The sequence below is a fragment of the Lampetra planeri genome, unplaced genomic scaffold, assembly GCF_965212315.1.
Source record: "Lampetra planeri unplaced genomic scaffold, kcLamPlan1.2.h2 scaffold_610, whole genome shotgun sequence".
Lineage (NCBI taxonomy): Eukaryota > Metazoa > Chordata > Hyperoartia > Petromyzontiformes > Petromyzontidae > Lampetra > Lampetra planeri.
Window position 1 is genome coordinate 22,683 of NW_027615433.1, and position 20,413 is coordinate 43,095.

General features: G+C 51.2%; 1 protein-coding gene across 1 annotated transcript in view; it reads left to right on the top strand.

Moving 5' to 3' along the window:
* LOC144741581 (protein spire homolog 2-like) overlaps positions 1–19,710 on the top strand; it is a 31,689-nt gene extending 11,979 nt beyond the window's left edge. Inside the window, exons 2-6 of the mRNA XM_078624096.1 lie at positions 6,223–6,254; positions 11,803–12,015; positions 12,609–12,749; positions 15,238–15,351; positions 19,567–19,710. Of these exons, the coding sequence (XP_078480222.1) occupies positions 6,223–6,254; positions 11,803–12,015; positions 12,609–12,749; positions 15,238–15,351; positions 19,567–19,650 (584 nt within the window). The 3' untranslated portion in view covers positions 19,651–19,710. The remainder of the gene's footprint in view (positions 1–6,222; positions 6,255–11,802; positions 12,016–12,608; positions 12,750–15,237; positions 15,352–19,566) is intronic.
* The last annotated feature ends 703 nt before the right edge of the window (positions 19,711–20,413 follow it).

Here is a 20,413-nt window from a genome sequence, read left to right on the forward strand (position 1 = left end):
ATCATCGCAGAATCATCATCAACATACACACAGAATCACCACCACCACACACAGAATCACCACCACACACGGTATCATGACCAACACCACACACATAATCATCCCAATCACCAAATACAGCATCATCACCACCATCACCACCACCACACAGAATCACCACCACCACCACACACAGAATCACCACCACACAGAATCACCACCACCACCACACACAGAATCACCACCACCACCACACACAGAATCACCACCACCACCACACAGAATTACCACCACCACCACACAGAATCACCACCACACACAGAATTACCACACACACAGAATCACCACCACCACCACACACAGAATCACCACCACACAGAATCACCACCACCACCACACACAGAATCACCACCACACACAGAATCACCACCACACAGAATCACCACCACCACCACACACAGAATCACCACCACCACACACAGAATCACCACCACACACAGAATCACCACACACACACAGAATCACCACCACACACAGAATCACCACCACCACCACCACACAGAATCACCACCACACACAGAATCACCACCACACAGAATCACCACCACACAGAATCACCACCACACACAGAATCACCACACACACACAGAATCACCACCACACACAGAATCACCACCACCACACAGAATCACCACCACCACACAGAATCACCACCACCACACACAGCAGAATCACCACCACCACACACAGAATCACCACCACACAGAATCACCACCACCACCACACACAGAATCACCACCACACACAGAATCATCACCACACAGAATCACCACCACCACACACAGAATCACCACCACCACACACAGAATCACCACCACACACAGAATCACCACACATACACAGAATCACCACCACACACAGAATCACCACCACCACCACCACACAGAATCACCACCACACACAGAATCACCACCACACAGAATCACCACCACACAGAATCACCACCACACACAGAATCATCACCACCACACACAGAATCACCACCACCACACAGAATCACCACCACCACACACAGAATCACCACCACCACACACAGCAGAATCACCAACCACAGTAGTCAACAATTGGACCCACTCCTCCCTCCCTCGCTGCCACCCAGTGGCATCTGTCCCTGTGCCTCACAGCACTTGCCCTACCGCCTGTCTCTGGGTGACACAGCACTTGCCCTACAGCCTGTCCTTGGGTGACACAGCACTTGCCCTACAGCCTGTCCCTGTGCCTCACAGCACTTGCCCTACAGCCTGTCCCTGTGTGACACAGCACTTGCCCTACAGCCTGTCCCTGTGTGACACAGCACTTGCCCTACAGCCTGTCCCTGGGTGACACAGCACTTGCCCTACAGCCTGTCCCTGTGTGACACAGCACTTGCCCTACAGCCTGTCCCTGGGTGACACAGCACTTGCCCTACAGCCTGTCCCTGTGTGACACAGCACTTGCCCTGCAGCCTGCCCCTGTGTGACACAGCACTTGCCCTACAGCCTGTCTCTGTGTGACACAGCACTTGCCCTGCAGCCTGCCCCTGGGTGACACAGCACTTGCCCTACAGTCTGTCTCTGTGTGACACAGCACTTGCCCTACAGCCTGTCCCTGGGTGACACAGCACTTGCCCTACAGTCTGTCTCTGTGTGACACAGCACTTGCCCTACAGCCTGTCCCTGTGTGACACAGCACTTGCCCTACAGCCTGTCCCTGTGTGACACAGCACTTGCCCTACAGTCTGTCTCTGTGTGACACAGCACTTGCCCTACAGTCTGTCCCTGTGTGACACAGCACTTGCCCTACAGCCTGTCCCTGTGTGACACAGCACTTGCCCTACAGCCTGTCCCTGTGTGACACAGCACTTGCCCTACAGCCTGTCCCTGTGTGACACTGCACTTGCCCTACAGTCTGTCTCTGGGTGACACAGCACTTGCCCTACAGCCTGTCCCTGTGTCTCACAGCACTTGCCCTACAGTCTGTCTCTGGGTGACACAGCACTTGCCCTACAGCCTGCCCCTGGGTGACACAGCACTTGCCCTACAGCCTGTCCCTGTGTGACACAGCACTTGCCCTACAGCCTGTCTCTGGGTGACACAGCACTTGCCCTACAACCTGCCCCTGGGTGACACAGCACTTGCCCTACAGCCTGTCCCTGTGTCTCACAGCACTTGCCCTACAGTCTGTCTCTGGGTGACACAGCACTTGCCCTACAGTCTGTCTCTGGGTGACACAGCACTTGCCCTACAGCCTGTCCCTGTGTCTCACAGCACTTGCCCTACAGCCTGTCCCTGTGTGACACAGCACTTGCCCTACAGTCTGTCTCTGGGTGACACAGCACTTGCCCTACAGCCTGCCCCTGTGTCTCACAGCTCTTGCCCTGCAGCCTGTCCTTGGGTGACACAGCACTTGCCCTACAGCCTGTCCCTGTGTGACACAGCACTTGCCCTACAGCCTGTCCCTGTGTGACACAGCACTTGCCCTACAGCCTGCCCCTGTGTCTCACAGCTCTTGCCCTACAGCCTGTCCCTGTGTGACACAGCACTTGCCCTACAGCCTGTCCCTGTGTGACACAGCACTTGCCCTACAGCCTGTCTCTGGGTGACACAGCACTTGCCCTACAACCTGCCCCTGGGTGACACAGCACTTGCCCTACAGCCTGTCTCTGGGTGACACAGCACTTGCCCTACAGCCTGTCCCTGTGCCTCACAGCACTTGCCCTACAGCCTGTCTCTGGGTGACACAGCACTTGCCCTACAGCCTGTCCCTGTGCCTCACAGCACTTGCCCTACAGCCTGTCCCTGTGTGACACAGCACTTGCCCTACAGCCTGTCCCTGTGCCTCACAGCACTTGCCCTACAGCCTGCCCCTGTGTGACACAGCACTTGCCCTACAGCCTGTCCCTGTGCCTCACAGCACTTGCCCTACAGCCTGCCCCTGTGTGACACAGCACTTGCCCTGCAGCCTGTCCCTGTGTCTCACAGCACTTGCCCTGCATCCTGTCCCTGGGTGACTCAACACTGTCTCTGGGTGACACAGCACTTGCCCTGCAGCCTGCCCCTGTGTGACACAGCACTTGCCCTACAGCCTGCCCCTGTGTGACACAGCACTTGCCCTACAGCCTGCCCCTGTGTGACACAGCACTTGCCCTGCATCCTGTCCCTGGGTGACTCAACACTGTCTCTGGGTGACACAGCACTTGCCCTGCAGCCTGCCCCTGTGTGACACAGCACTTGCCCTACAGCCTGCCCCTGTGTGACACAGCACTTGCCCTACAGCCTGCCCCTGTGTGACACAGCACTTGCCCTGCATCCTGTCCCTGGGTGACTCAACACTGTCTCTGGGTGACACAGCACTTGCCCTGCAGACTGTCCCTGGGTGACTCAACACTTGCCCTGCAGACTGTCTCCGGGTGACACAGCATTTGACCTGCATCCTGTCCCTGGGTGACTCAGCACTGTCTTTGGGTGACACAGCACATGCCCTACAGCCTGTCCGTGTCTCACAGCTCTTGCCCTGCATCCTGTCCCTGGGTGACTCAGCACTGTCTCTGGGTGACTCAGCACTTGCCCTACAGCCTGTCCGTGTCTCACAGCTCTTGCCCTACATCCTGTCCCTGGGTGACTCAGCACTGTCTCTGGGTGACTCAGCACTTGCCCTACAGCCTGTCCGTGTCTCACAGCTCTTGCCCTGCATCCTGTCCCTGGGTGACTCAGCACTGTCTCTGGGTGACACAGCACATGCCCTACAGCCTGTCCGTGTCTCACAGCTCTTGCCCTGCAAGCGGACCGAGGAGTTTGTCCCGACGCCATTAGGAGACCTTTGCTCGGGGCGTTTATGTTGTTGATGTACAGTATCTCCTCCCTTTGTTTGTTTTCTACCTCGCCCACGGCAAACACCCCGACCCCTCCCCCCCTGATGGTCAGAGGTCAGGGTTGGTGGGTCACGGTCGTGATAGGCAGGGGGCTCAGGCGCTCCGTGAACACGTGTTGGTGTTTCGGGACGTGCTTTGGGGTGATTTTGATTTCTTTTGTTGATTTAAATGTACACGTGTTGATGAGCCACTGTATACGACACACTACACTGTACATTGCAATATACACTACACTCTACATTGCAATACACTGTACACACTACATACTACACTATACACTACACTATACACTATACTATACACTATACACTACAGTACACTACACTGTATACTACATACTACACTATACACTACATACTACACTATACACTACACTATACACTACACTATACACTACATACTACACTATACACTACTCTATACACTACACTATGCACTATACACTACACTATACACTACATACTACACTATACACTACACTACACACTACACTATACACTACACACTACATACTACACTATACACTACACTATACACTACACTATACAATACACACTACATACTACACTATACACTACATACTATACTATACACTACACTATGCACTATACACTACACTATACACTACATACTACACTACATACTACACTATATACTACACTATACACTACATACTACACTATATACTACACTATACACTACATACTACACTATACACTACACTATACACTACACTATACACTACATACTACACTATACACTACACTATACACTACACTATACACTACATACTACACTATACACTACACTATGCACTATACACTACACTATACACTACACTATACACTACATACTACACTACATACTACACTACACTATACACTACACTACATACTACACTATACACTACTATACACTACACTATACACTACACTATACACTATACACTACATACTACACTACATACTACACTACTACACTACACTATACACTACACTCTACACTGCATACTACACTACTACACTACACTATACACTACACTATACACTGCATACTACACTACTACACTACACTATACACTACACTATACACTGCATACTACACTACTACACTACACTATACACTACACTATACACTGCATACTACACTACTACACTACACTATACACTACACTATACACTACACTATACACTACTACACTACTACACTACACTATACACTACACTATACACTGCATACTACACTACTACATTACACTATACACTACACTATACACTGCATACTACACTACTACACTACACTATACACTACACTATACACTGCATACTACACTACTACACTACACTATACACTACACTATACACTGCATACTACACTACTACACTACACTATGCACTATACACTACACTATACACTACATACTACACTATACACTGCATACTACACTACTACACTACACTATACACTGCATACTACACTACATACTACACTACACACTACACTACACACTACACTACATACTACACTACATACTACACTACTACACTACACTATACACTACACTACACACTTTATCTCTCATTGTTTTTTCTCACCTCCACTCTCTCTCTTCTTCTTCGAAGAAACGAAGTTGTTCATGAAACCGTTTAAAAATTAACCCTTAAAAATCCTTTACATGCGTGGCGGCTAGAGTCCTCTCGTCCTCTGGCTTGAGATGGCTGCCATCTATGGGTCAGATGATTGCCTGCCACCATTAAGCATTTGGTAATTACATATAATTAATTTTTTCTTCCTAAAAAGTGTAAAATTTAGGAGAAAACTTTTTTTTCACGAAAATACATTGTCACGCACAACGAGTCTGTGTGCCAAAAATGTCAGCTCGATTGGATCACGGGAAGTGGGTTAAAAAACGACCGAACGATTTGCACGGTCCTAAGCAAGCAAGCAAGTGAACTTAATATAAAGGATTTAAAAATAAAACCCTTTTACTGGTAGGAACGAAGTGAACCAGCCTACAATAGATTATATCGTCCGTCCGATGTCCGATTAGGTGTAGCAACATCGCCCCCTACTGCAAACACTTGGCAGGACCCTACAAAAACCTTTAGACTCAGTGAGGCTTTCTTGGCTAAACAAGTGTAATAATACATTATGTTTATATTCATTGGTTATTCGTTCCTACCAGCCAACCCCGCAGGGACCTGTTTTAAGTAGTTTTATTAAAACCCTTTTTGAAGGAGTTTTATTTTTAGTTTTCCTTTGATCATCATCGCGGCTGCTCGTCCCACACCGACGACCCTCCTTTGTCCTCCCCCCCCCTCCCCGCACCGTAGATGGGTCGGCGTGGATCGACTGTGGAACGGAGGTAACGGTGGAACATCGCCTCATCCATCGCGCTCCCCGGCCTGACCGGGACACTGTCAATCGCACACACACACGCTGACTCACACACTGACACACACACTGACACACACACTGACTCACACGCTGACTCACACACTGACTCACACACTGACACACACACTGACACACACACTGACTCACACACTGACTCACTAACTGACACACTGACTCACACACTGACTCACACACTGACTCACACACACTGACTCACACACTGACACACACACTGACTCACACACTGACTCACACACTGACACACACACTGACTCACACACTGACTCACACACTGACTCACACGCTGACTCACACGCTGACTCACACACTGACACACACACTGACACACACGCTGACTCACACGCTCACACACTGACTCACACACTGACTCACACACTGACTCACACACTGACTCACACACTGACTCACACACTGACACACACACTGACTCACACACTGACACACACACTGACACACACACTGACACACACGCTCACACACTGACTCACACACTGACACACACGCTGACTCACACACTGACACACACACTGACACACACGCTGACTCACACGCTGACACACTGACTCACACACTGACACACACGCTGACTCACACACTGACACACACACTGACACACACACTGACTCACACACTGACACACACGCTGACTCACACACTGACACACACACTGACTTGCACACTGACTCGCACACTGACCCCCACACTGACTCACACACTGACTCACACACTTACACACACGCTGACTCACACACTGACACACACACTGACTCGCACACTGACACACACACTGACACACACACTGACACACACACTGACACACACTGACACACACGCTGACTCACACACTCACACACACACTGACTTGCACACTGACACACACACTGACCCACACTGACACACACACTGACTCACACACTGACTCACACACTGACTCACACACTGACTCACACACTGACACACACACTGACTCACACACTGACTCACACACTGACTCACACACTGACACACACACTGACTCACACACTGACTCACACACTGACACACACACTGACTCACACACTGACCCACACTGACACACACACTGACTCACACACTGACTCACACACTGACTCACACACTGACTCACACACTGACTCACACACTGACTCACACTGACTCACACACTGACTCACACACTGACTCACACACTGACCTACACACACTGACACACACACTGACTCACACACTGACTCACACACTGACCTACACACACTGACACACACACTGATTCACACACTGACACACACACTGACTCACACGCTGACTCACACGCTGACTCACACGCTGACTCACACACTGACTCACACACTGACTCACACACTGACTCACACACTGACTCACACACTGACCCACACACTGACTCACACACTGACTCACACACTGACTCACACACTGACTCACACACTGACTCGCACACTGACCCCACACTGACTCTCACACTGACACACACACTGACACACACGCTGACACACACGCTGACTCACACACTCACACACACACTGACACACACACTGACACACACACTGACTCACACACTGACACACACACTGACTCACACACTGACACACACACTGACTCACACGCTGACTCACACGCTGACTCACACGCTGACTCACACACTGACTCACACACTGACTCACACACTGACTCACACACTGACCCACACACTGACTCACACACTGACTCACACACTGACTCACACACTGACTCACACACTGACTCACACACTGACTCGCACACTGACCCCACACTGACTCACACACTGACACACACACTGACACACACGCTGACACACACGCTGACTCACACACTCACACACTGACACACACACTGACACACACACTGACTCACACACTGACTCACACACTGACTCACACACTGACTCACACACTGACTCACACACTGACTCACACACTGACTCACACACTGACTCACACACTGACACACACACTGACTCACACACTGACTCACACACTGACACACACACACGACTGCTATATCAAGTAAGAGAGATTTCAAGAAAACAGTCCTTGTATATATACTGCTTGAGGGTGGGAGGAGCCATAGTGTTGTGACGGTTCCACCTGAAGACGGAAGCTTGTGTTGCCTCCGAAACGTCCTGATTTTTATTTTATTTTTATTTTATCAATTTAAATTCTTTTACCCACGTGACTTTACCGAAAAACCTTAAGAATGTGAATCCTTGCAGTCACGAAAGCTTCAAATCAACAACTACGAGTGTTGTATCATCGTCGTCATCATATATACAAGGACTGTTTCCTTAGAAGTTCGCATTCACTTGATACAGCAATCGAGCTGTGACGGTTCCACCTGAAGACGGAAGCTTGCGTTGCCTCCGAAACGTCGTGATTTTTATTTTATTTTTATTTTACTAATTTAAATTCTTTTACCTACGTGACTTTACCGACAAACGAATATGAATCCTTGCAGTCACGAAAGCTTCAAATCTACAACTACGAGTGTTGTATCATCGTCGTCATCATATATACAAGGACTGTTTCCTTAGAAGTTCGCATTCACTTGATACAGCAATCGAGCTGTGACGGTTCCACCTGAAGACGGAAGCTTGCGTTGCCTCCGAAACGTCGTGATTTTTATTTTATTTTTATTTTACTAATTTAAATTCTTTTACCTACGTGACTTTACCGACAAACGAATATGAATCCTTGCAGTCACGAAAGCTTCAAATCTACAACTACGAGTGTTGTATCATCGTCGTCATCATATATACAAGGACTGTTTCCTTAGAAGTTCGCATTCACTTGATACAGCAATCGAGCTGTGACGGTTCCACCTGAAGACGGAAGCTTGCGTTGCCTCCGAAACGTCGTGATTTTTATTTTATTTTTATTTTACTAATTTAAATTCTTTTACCTACGTGACTTTACCGACAAACGAATATGAATCCTTGCAGTCACGAAAGCTTCAAATCTACAACTACGAGTGTTGTATCATCGTCGTCATCATATATACAAGGACTGTTTCCTTAGAAGTTCGCATTCACTTGATACAGCAATCGAGCTGTGACGGTTCCACCTGAAGACGGAAGCTTGCGTTGCCTCCGAAACGTCGTGATTTTTATTTTATTTTTATTTTACTAATTTAAATTCTTTTACCTACGTGACTTTACCGACAAACGAATATGAATCCTTGCAGTCACGAAAGCTTCAAATCTACAACTACGAGTGTTGTATCATCGTCGTCATCATATATACAAGGACTGTTTCCTTAGAAGTTCGCATTCACTTGATACAGCAATCGAGCTGTGACGGTTCCACCTGAAGACGGAAGCTTGCGTTGCCTCCGAAACGTCGTGATTTTTATTTTATTTTTATTTAACTTTTATTAATTTTAATGTTTTCACCAACGTGACTTTACCGAAAGAACCTAAGAAGATGAATCGTTGCAGTCACGAAAGCTTCAAATCTAGAAAAGACAAACATCTTCTCGGTTAAATTTCGATGTAAAGCTTTCGTGACTGCAGCAGGGATTCATCTTCTTGGTTCTTTCGGTAAAGTCGTCACGTAGAAGGGAAGTAATAAAATAATAAAAATAAAACGTAATAAAATACAAAGTCACGTAGAAGGGAAATAATAAAATAATAAAAATAAAACGTAATAAAATACAAAGTCACGTAGAAGGGAAATAATAAAATAATAAAAATAAAACGTAATAAAATACAAAGTCACGTAGAAGGGAAATAATAAAATAATAAAAATAAAACATAATAAAATACAAAGTCACGTAGAAGGGAAATAATAAAATAATAAAAATAAAACGTAATAAAATACAAAGTCACGTAGAAGTGAAATAATAAAATAATAAAAATTAAACACAATAAAATACAAAGTCACGTAGAAGTGAAATAATAAAATAATAAAAATTAAACACAATAAAATACAATTCTCACGACGTTTCGGCCACAACGCAAGCAGCCGTCCTCAGGTGAAGAACATGTCTGTCGGACAGAATTGTATTTTATTATGTTTTATTTTTGTTATTTTACTATTTCCCTTCTACGCGACTTTACCGAAAGAACCAAGAAGATGAATCTATTTTCTCTCAACTAAACCACTCTTGAATTTCGATTTAAAGCTTTCGTGACTGCAGGGATTCATCTTCTCGGTTCTTTCGGTAAAGTCGCCACGTAGAAGGGAAGTAATAAAATAATAAAAATAAAACTTCATAAAATACAATTATTTTATTTTTATTATTTTATTATTTCCATTCTACGTGACTTTACAAGAAGATATTCTTGGTTCTCACGGTAAAGTCACGTAGAAGGGAAATAATAAAATAATAAAAATAAAACTATAAAATAATTCTCACGACGTTTCGGCCACAGTCAGACGCTGTCTTTCCGACAGACCTGTTCTTCACCTGAGGACGGCTGCTTGCGTTGTGGCCGAAACGTCGTGAGAATTGTATTTTATTATGTTTAATTTTTATTATTTTATTATTTCCCTTCTACGTGATGACTTTACCGAAAGAACCCAAGAAGATGAATCCCTGCAGTCACGAAAGCTTTAAATCGAAAAAATTAACCCGTAAAAACAAAGATTTTCACTATAATTCCTTTATATGCGTGGCATCGGTTTTATTGTATTATTCAGTTCTGTTTTTCTTGAGTAAGAGTTTCATTTTTATCACATTGGTATTTTAAATTAATATTAAAACATATTTTTTTCCTAAAAAGTGGAAAATTTTGGAAAAAATTTTTTCACGAAAATCAACTGTCACGCACAACGAGTCTGCGTGCAAAATGTCAACTCGATTGGATCACGGGAAGTGGGTTTAAAAAAACGACCGAAAGATTTGCACGGTCGTAAGCGTCGCAAGAAAGCAAGCAAGCGAACTTAATATAAAGGATTTATAAGTATAACCCGTAAAAACAAAGTTTTTCACTATAAATCCTTTATATGTGTGGTGGCTAGAGTCCTCTCGTCCTCTGGCTTGAGATGGCTGCCACCTATGGGTCAGATGATTGCATTGCACCATTAAGCAATTGGTAATTCAATATAATATTTTTGTCCTAAAAAGTGTAAAATTTTGGAAAAAAAATTTCACGAACATTCATTGTCACGCGCAACGAGTCTGTGTGCCAAAATGTCAGCTCGATTGTATCACGGGAAGTGGGTTTAAAAAAACGACCGAAAGATTTGCGCGGTCGTAAGCGTCGCAAGAAAGCAAGCGAGCGAACTTAATATAAAGGATTTAAAAACGACCGAAAGATTTGCGCGGCCGCAAGCGCGCAAGCAAGCAAGCAAGCAAGCGAGCGAACTTAATATAAAGGATTTAAAAACGACCGAAAGATTTGCGCGGCCGCAAGCGCGCAAGCAAGCAAGCAAGCGAGCGAGCGAACTTAATATCAAGGATTTAAAAAGTGGATTTAAAAGCCGGCGCGTCGAACTTGACACCTTCGAATCTCTCGTCAGCGAGCGTTGCGGCGTGTGGGAGTCGAGATCTACCGCCACCTGGACTGGGGCGTTCGCGACGACGAGGAGAGGGAACTCAGCCCGGCGCTTGAGCGTCTCATCGAGGGCATGACCTGCGGGGCGAGCGGATACGGACACCCCTCCCACGCCGGCGACGATGCGGGAGTTCACGGCTCGCTCCATTCGAGCGGCGGGGGTGGCGGTGGTGCAAAGGTGAGCGAGTGTTCAGCGAGGTTTTGGCGTCATCTGGTCCAACGCCATGTGAGACTGGGCTCTATGGAAAGCTGTCTCGGGTGTGGACCAATCAACTTCGAGGACAGTGCATATCATTATCAGTAAAGTATTATTCGTAATAATTATCAGAGTTGTGTTGTTTTTTGTTTGTAATCAATGCAAACATGACTCCTTGTTAAAAAAGGTGTCAATTTTGTTGCCAGATAAATTGTAAAAAAGCAATTATCATATTTTGTTACTGGCAAATGAGGTTCCCATAGTGTAGATGCTTGCCCCGAGCTCTCATACTCTGATGGTGCGTTATCTTTGAGTTGTGCGCCTTTTGGCGTCATCTGGTCCAACACCATGTGAGACTAGGCTCTATGGAAAGCTGTCTCGGGTGTGGATCAATCAACTTCAAGGACAGTGCACATCATTATCAGAGTTGTGTTTTTTGTTTGCATTCCGACCGCAGCTATTGTGGTCTATGCAAACTTGACTCCTTGTTAAAAAAAAAAAGTGTCAGTTTTGTTGCCAGATAGAAGGGTAAAAAAACCAATCATCTCATAATTGCTTGTGTTTAATCCCTGCAGAACATGATGCACACTGGAGCGGTTCATTCGTTGCCTGCAAATGGGAGTGTGGAGGTGAAACCCCCTGCAAAGGGACATGGAACAGCCCATCACCACGAGCCGAGAGAGAGCAGCACTTACACCAGCAGTCAAGTCGTGGCGGTAAGGAAGCCCTTGCCTCCGACACGGCCATTGTGAACCCTCCTTAGATGGGAGAGAGAGGGATCTATGTATGTATATGTATACCCAGACCCAGGGCTCGAACTCAGGCTCTCAGTGTCTCCGACACGGCCACGATGAACCCCCTGAGAGAGAGAGAGAGACACCCAGACCCAGGGCTTGAACCCAGACTCTCAGTGTCTCCGACACGGCCATCGTGAACCCCCTGATAGAGACACCCAGACCCAGGGCTCGAACCGAGCCTCTCAGTGTCTCCGACACGGCCATCGTGAACCCCCTGATAGAGACACCCAGACCCAGGGCTCGAACCGAGCCTCTCAGTGTCTCCGACACGGCCATCGTGAACCCCCTGATAGAGACACCCAGACCCAGGGCTCGAACCGAGCCTCCCAGTGTCTCCAACACGGCCATCGTGAACCCCCTGAGAGAGACACCCAGACCCAGGGCTCGAACCGAGCCTCTCAGTGTCTCCGACACGGCCATCGTGAACCCCCTGATAGAGACACCCAGACCCAGGGCTCGAACCGAGCCTCCCAGTGTCTCCGACACGGCCATCGTGAACCCCCTGAGAGAGAGAGAGACACCCAGACCCAGGTCTCGAACCCAGGCTCTCAGTTTCTCCGACACGGCCATTGTGAACCCCCTGAGAGAGAGAGAGACACCCAGACCCAGGGCTCGAACCCAGCCTCTCAGTGTCTCCGACACGGCCACTATGAACCCCCTGGAACAGAGAGACACCCAGACCCAGGTCTCGAACCCAGCCTCTCAGTGTCTCCGACACGGCCATTGTGAACCCCCTGAGAGAGAGAGAGACACCCAGACCCAGGGCTCGAACCCAGCCTCTCAGCATCTCCGACACGGCCACTACGAACCCCCTGAGAGAGAGAGAGAGACACCCAGACCCAGGGCTCGAACCCAGCCTCTCAGTGTCTCCGACACGGCCATCGTGAACCCCCTGAGAGAGAGAGGCACCCAGACCCAGGGCTCGAACCCAGCCTCTCAGTGTCTCCGACACGGCTACGATGAACCCCCTGAGAGAGAGAGAGAGACACCCAGACCCAGGGCTCGAACCCAGCCTCTCAGTGTCTCCGACACGGCCATTGTGAACCCCCTGAGAGAGAGAGAGAGACACCCAGACCCAGGGCTCGAACCCAGCCTCTCAGCATCTCCCACACGGCCATTGTGAACCCCCTGAGAGAGATAGAGACACCCAGACCCAGGGCTCGAACCCAGCCTCTCAGTGTCTCCGACACGGCCACTATGAACCCCCTGAGAGAGAGAGAGACACCCAGACCCAGGGCTCGAACCCAGCCTCTCAGTGTCTCCGACACGGCCATTGTGAACCCCCTGAGAGAGAGAGAGACACCCAGACCCAGGGCTCGAACCCAGACTCTCAGTGTCTCCGACACGGCCATTGTGAACCCCCTGAGAGAGAGAGAGACACCCAGACCCAGGGCTCGAACCCAGACTCTCAGTGTCTCCGACACGGCCATTGTGAACCCCCTGAGAGAGAGAGAGACACCCAGACCCAGGGCTCGAACCCAGGCTCTCAGTGTCTCCGACACGGCTACTATGAACCCCCTGAGAGAGAGAGAGACACCCAGACCCAGGGCTCGAACCCAGCCTCTCAGTGTCTCCGACACGGCTACTATGAACCCCCTGATAGAGAGAGAGACACCCAGACCCAGGGCTCGAACCCAGCCTCTCAGTATCTCCCACACGGCCACTATGAACCCCTTGAGAGAGAGAGAGACACCCAGACCCAGGTCTCGAACCCAGCCTCTCAGTGTCTCCGACACGGCCACTATGAACCCCTGAGAGAGAGAGAGAGACACCCAGACCCAGGGCTCGAACCCAGCCTCTCAGTGTCTCCGACACGGCCACTATGAACCCCTTGAGAGAGAGAGAGACACCCAGACCCAGGTCTCGAACCCAGCCTCTCAGTGTCTCCGACACGGCCATCGTGAACCCCCTGAGAGAGACACCCAGACCCAGGGCTCGAACCCAGGATCTCAGTGTCTCCGACACGGCCATCGTGAACCCCCTGAGAGAGAGAGACACCCAGACACAGGCTCTCAGTGTCTCCGACACGGCGACTATTAACCCCCTGGAACAGAGAGAGAGACACCCAGACCCAGGGCTCGAACCCAGCCTCCCAGTGTCTCCGACACGGCCATCGTGAACCCCCTGAGAGAGAGAGACACCCAGACACAGGCTCTCAGTGTCTCCGACACGGCGACTATTAACCCCCTGGAACAGAGAGAGAGACACCCAGACCCAGGGCTCGAACCCAGCCTCCCAGTGTCTCCGACACGGCCATCGTGAACCCCCTGAGAGAGAGAGACACCCAGACACAGGCTCTCAGTGTCTCCGACACGGCGACTATTAACCCCCTGGAACAGAGAGAGAGACACCCAGACCCAGGGCTCGAACCCAGCCTCTCCGCGTCTGCGTGGTCTGCGTGGTGCAGGTTTGCGTGTCTCGCGTGCGGAGTCCGGATCACCCCGAACGTCACTACTCGTCCGTGCTGCACTCTCTCTACCTGCACGCCTCGGACAAGCGACGCGTTGCGTCCGGCACGCAGGTAACCGCACGCCAGAGGTCGCAACCGGGTACCCGATACCCGTACCCTTCCCGATACCCGTACCCTTCCCGATACTCGGCTACCCTACCCGATACCCGTACCCTACCTGATACCCGTACCCTACCCGATACCCGTACCCTACCTGATACTCGGCTACCCTACCTGATACCCGTACCCTTCCTGATACCCGTACCCTACCCGATACCCGTACCCTTCCTGATACCCGTACCCTACCCGATACCCGTACCCTTCCTGATACCCGTACCCTTCCCGATACTCGGCTACCCTACCCGATACCCGTACCCTACCCGATACTCGTACCCTACCCGATACCCGTACCCTACCCGATACTCGTACCCTACCCGATACCCGTACCCTACCCGATACCCGTACCCTACCCGATACCCGTACCCTACCCGATACTCGTACCCTACCCGATACCCGTACCCTACCCGATACCCGTACCCTACCCGATACGCGTACCCTACCCGATACCCGTACCCTACCCGATACCCGTACCCTACCCGATACCCGTACCCTACCCGATACCCGTACCCTACCCGATACCCGTACCCTACCCGATACCCGTACCCTTCCCGATACCCGTACCCTACCCGATACCCGTACCCTACCCGATACCCGTACCCTACCCGATACCCGTACCCTACCCGATACCCGTACCCTACCCGATACCCGTACCCTTCCCGATACCCGTACCCTACCCGATACCCGTACCCTACCCGATACCCGTACCCTACATGATACCCGCACCCTACCCGATACCCGTACCCTACCCGATACCCGTACCCTACCCGATTCCCGTACCCTACCCGATACCCGTACCCTACCCGATACCCGTACCCTACCCGATTCCCGTACCCTACCCGATACCCGTACCCTACCCGATACCCGTACCCTACCCGATACCCGTACCCTACCCGATACCCGTACCCTACCCGATACCCGTACCCTACCCGATACCCGATACCCGTACCCTACATGATACCCGTACCCTTCCCGATACCCGTACCCTACCCGATTCCCGTACCCTACCCGATACCCGTACCCTACCCGATACCCGTACCCTACCCGATACCAGTACCCTACCCGATACCCGTACCCTACCCGATACCCGTACCCTACCCGATACCCGTACCCTTCCCGATACCCGTACCCTACCCGATTCCCGTACCCTACCCGATACCCGTACCCTACCCGATACCCGTACCCTACCCGATACCAGTACCCTACCCCGATACCGTACCCTACCCGATACCCGTTACCCTACCCCGATACCCGCACCCTACCCGATACCTGTACCCTTCCCGATACCCGTACCCTACCCGATACCCGTACCCTACCCGATACCAGTACCCTACCCGATACCCGTACCCTACCCGATACCCGTACCCCTACCCGATACCCGTACCCTACCCGATACCCGTACCCTACCCGATACCCGTACCCTACCCGATACCCGTACCCTACCCGATACCCGTACCCTACCCGATACCCGTACCCCTACCCGATACTCGTACCCTACCCGATACCCGTACCCTACCCGATACCCGTACCCTACCTGATACCCGTACCCTACCCGATACCCGTACCCTACCCGATACCCGTACCCTACCTGATACCCGTACCCTACCTGATACCCCGTAACCCTACCAGATACCCGTACCCTACCCGATACCCGTACCCTACCCGATACTCGTACCCTACCCGATACCCGTACCCTACCCGATACCGTACCCTACCAGATACCCGTACCCTTCCCGATACCCGTACCCTACCCGATACCCGTACCCTACCCGATACCCGTACCCCTACCCGATACCCGTACCCTACCCGATACTCGTACCCTACCCGATACCCGTACCCTACCCGATACCCGTACCCTACCCGATACTCGTACCCTTCCCGATACCCGTCACCCTACCCGATACTCGTACCCTACCCGATACCCGTACCCTACCCGATACCCGATACCCGTACCCTACCCGATACTCGGCTACCCTACCCGATACCCGTACCCTACCCGATACCCGTACCCTACCCGATACCGCGTACCCTACCCGATACCCGTACCCTACCCGATACCCGTACCCTACCCGATACCGTACCCCTTCCCGATACCCGTACCCTACCCGATACCCGTACCCTACCCGATACCCGTACCCTACCCGATACCCGTACCCTACCCGATACCCGTACCCTTCCCGATACCCGTACCCTACCCGATACCCGTACCCTACCCGATACCCGTACCCTACATGATACCCCCCACCCTACCCGATACCCGTACCCTACCCGATACCCGTTACCCTACCCGATTCCCCCGTACCCTACACGATACCCGTACCCTACCCGATACCCGTAACCCCTACCCGATACCCGTACCCTACATGATACCCGCACCCTACCCGATACCCGTACCCTACCCGATACCCGCTACCCTACCCGATACCCGTACCCTACCCGATACCCGTACCCTACCCGATACCGATACCCGTACCCCTACATGATACCCGCACCCTACCCGATACCCGTACCCTTCCCGATACCCGTACCCTACCCGATTCCCGTACCCTACCCGATACCCGTACCCTACCCGATACCCGTACCCTACCCGATACAGTACCCTACCCCGATACCCGTACCCTACCCGATACCCGTACCCTACCCGATACCCTACCCGATACCCGTACCCTACCCGATACTCGTACCCTACCCGACTACCCGTACCCGACCCCGATACCCGTACCCTACCCGATACCCGTACCCTACCCGATACCCGTACCCTACCCAGATACCCGTACCCTACCCAATACCTGTACCCTACCCGATACCCTACCCGATATCCGCACCCTACCCGATGCCCGTACCCCTACCCGATACCCGTACCCCTACCCGATGCCCGCACCCTACCCGATGCCCGGGCTGCCAGATAAAAAGGGTAAAAAAAAACAATTATCATATTTTTTTTCTGGCAAAAGCGGTACCAATGGTGACGATGACGATGATGACGATGACGATGATTTCCGCCATTTTGTTGAGTTGCTATCATTTGTAATGGCGCAGCTCAGAGTGTGTCACCTCACCTGGTTAAAATACTAAATAGTCTTTTAGTCTATGGGTCTACGCATCTCTACGGATCTCTACGCGTCTCTACGCATCTCTATGGATCTCTATGGATCTCTATGGATCGCCATGCGTCGGCATAGTAACCGGGCTGATGGCGATGTTGTGCGTGTGTGTGTCGGCATGGTAACCTGGCTGATGGCGATGTTGTTGATGCGCGTGTGTGTGTCGGCATGGTAACCGGTTTGATGGCGATGTTGAACGTGTGTGCGTCGGCATGGTAACCGGTTTGATGGCGATGTTGAGCGTGTGTGCGTCGGCATGGTAACCGGGCTGATGGCGATGTTGAGCGTGTGTGCCGGCATGGTAACCGGTTTGATGGCGATGTTGAACGTGTGTGCGTCGGCATGGTAACCGGTTTGATGGCGATGTTGTTGATGCTCGTGTGTGTGTCGGCATGGTAACCGGTTTGATGGCGATGTTGAACGTGTGTGCGTCGGCATGGTAACCGGTTTGATGGCGATGTTGTGCGTGTGTGCGTCGGCATGGTAACCGGGCTGATGGCGATGTTGTGCGTGTGTGCGTCGGCATGGTAACCGGTTTGATGGCGATGTTGAACGTGTGTGCGTCGGCATGGTAACCGGTTTGATGGCGATGTTGTGCGTGTGTGCGTCGGCATGGTAACCGGTTTGATGGCGATGTTGAACGTGTGTGCGTCGGCATGGTAACCGGTTTGATGGCGATGTTGTGCGTGTGTGCGTCGGCATGGTAACCGGGCTGATGGCGATGTTGTGCGTGTGTGCGTCGGCATGGTAACCGGTTTGATGGCGATGTTGTTGATGCGCGTGTGTGTGTCGGCATGGTAACCGGTTTGATGGCGATGTTGTGCGTGTGTGCGTCGGCATGGTAACCGGTTTGATGGCGATGTTGTGCGTGTGTGCGTCTGCATGGTAAACCGGTTTGATGGCGATGTTGTGCGTGTGTGCGTCGGCATGGTAACCGGTTTGATGGCGATGTTGTGCGTGTGTGCGTCGGCATGGTAACCGGTTTGATGGCGATGTTGTTGATGTTGTTGATGTTGTTGATGTTGTTGGTGCACTTTGTCATCTTATTCCACTCGGCGCCGAACAGAATCTGAAGAGAATGGAGGCGAGCGACACATTCGCCATCGCGTGCCGGGACCAGGTGGCGTCTGGCAGCAAAATACACGGGTGAAATGACACACACCACACACGCACACACATGCACACACGCACACACGCACACACGCACACACGCACACGCACGCACACACACGCACACGCACACACACGCACACACACACACACCACACGCACGCACACACCACACCACACGCACACACACACACACACGCACGCAGCGCACGCACGCACGCACGCGCGCAGCAGCACACACACACGCACACACACACACACACGCACGCACACACACCACACGCACACAACGCACACCACGCACACACACACACGCACACACACGCACACACGCACACACACACACGCACACACCACACACACACACGCACACACGCACACACACCACACACGCACACACACACACACGCACACACGCACACACACCACACATGCACACACACACACATGCACACACACACACACTGCACACACACACACACACGCACACACGCACACACACACACACGCACACACGCGCACACACACCACACATGCACACACACACACACACACACACACACGCACACACACACACACGCACACACACACACATGCACACACACACACACACACACGCACACACGCACACACACACACACGCACACACACACACATGCACACACACACACGCACACACGCACACACACAACGCACACACACGCACCACACACACACACACATGCACACACACACACGCACACACGCACACACACACACGCACACACGCACACATGCACACACACACACGCACACACTCACAC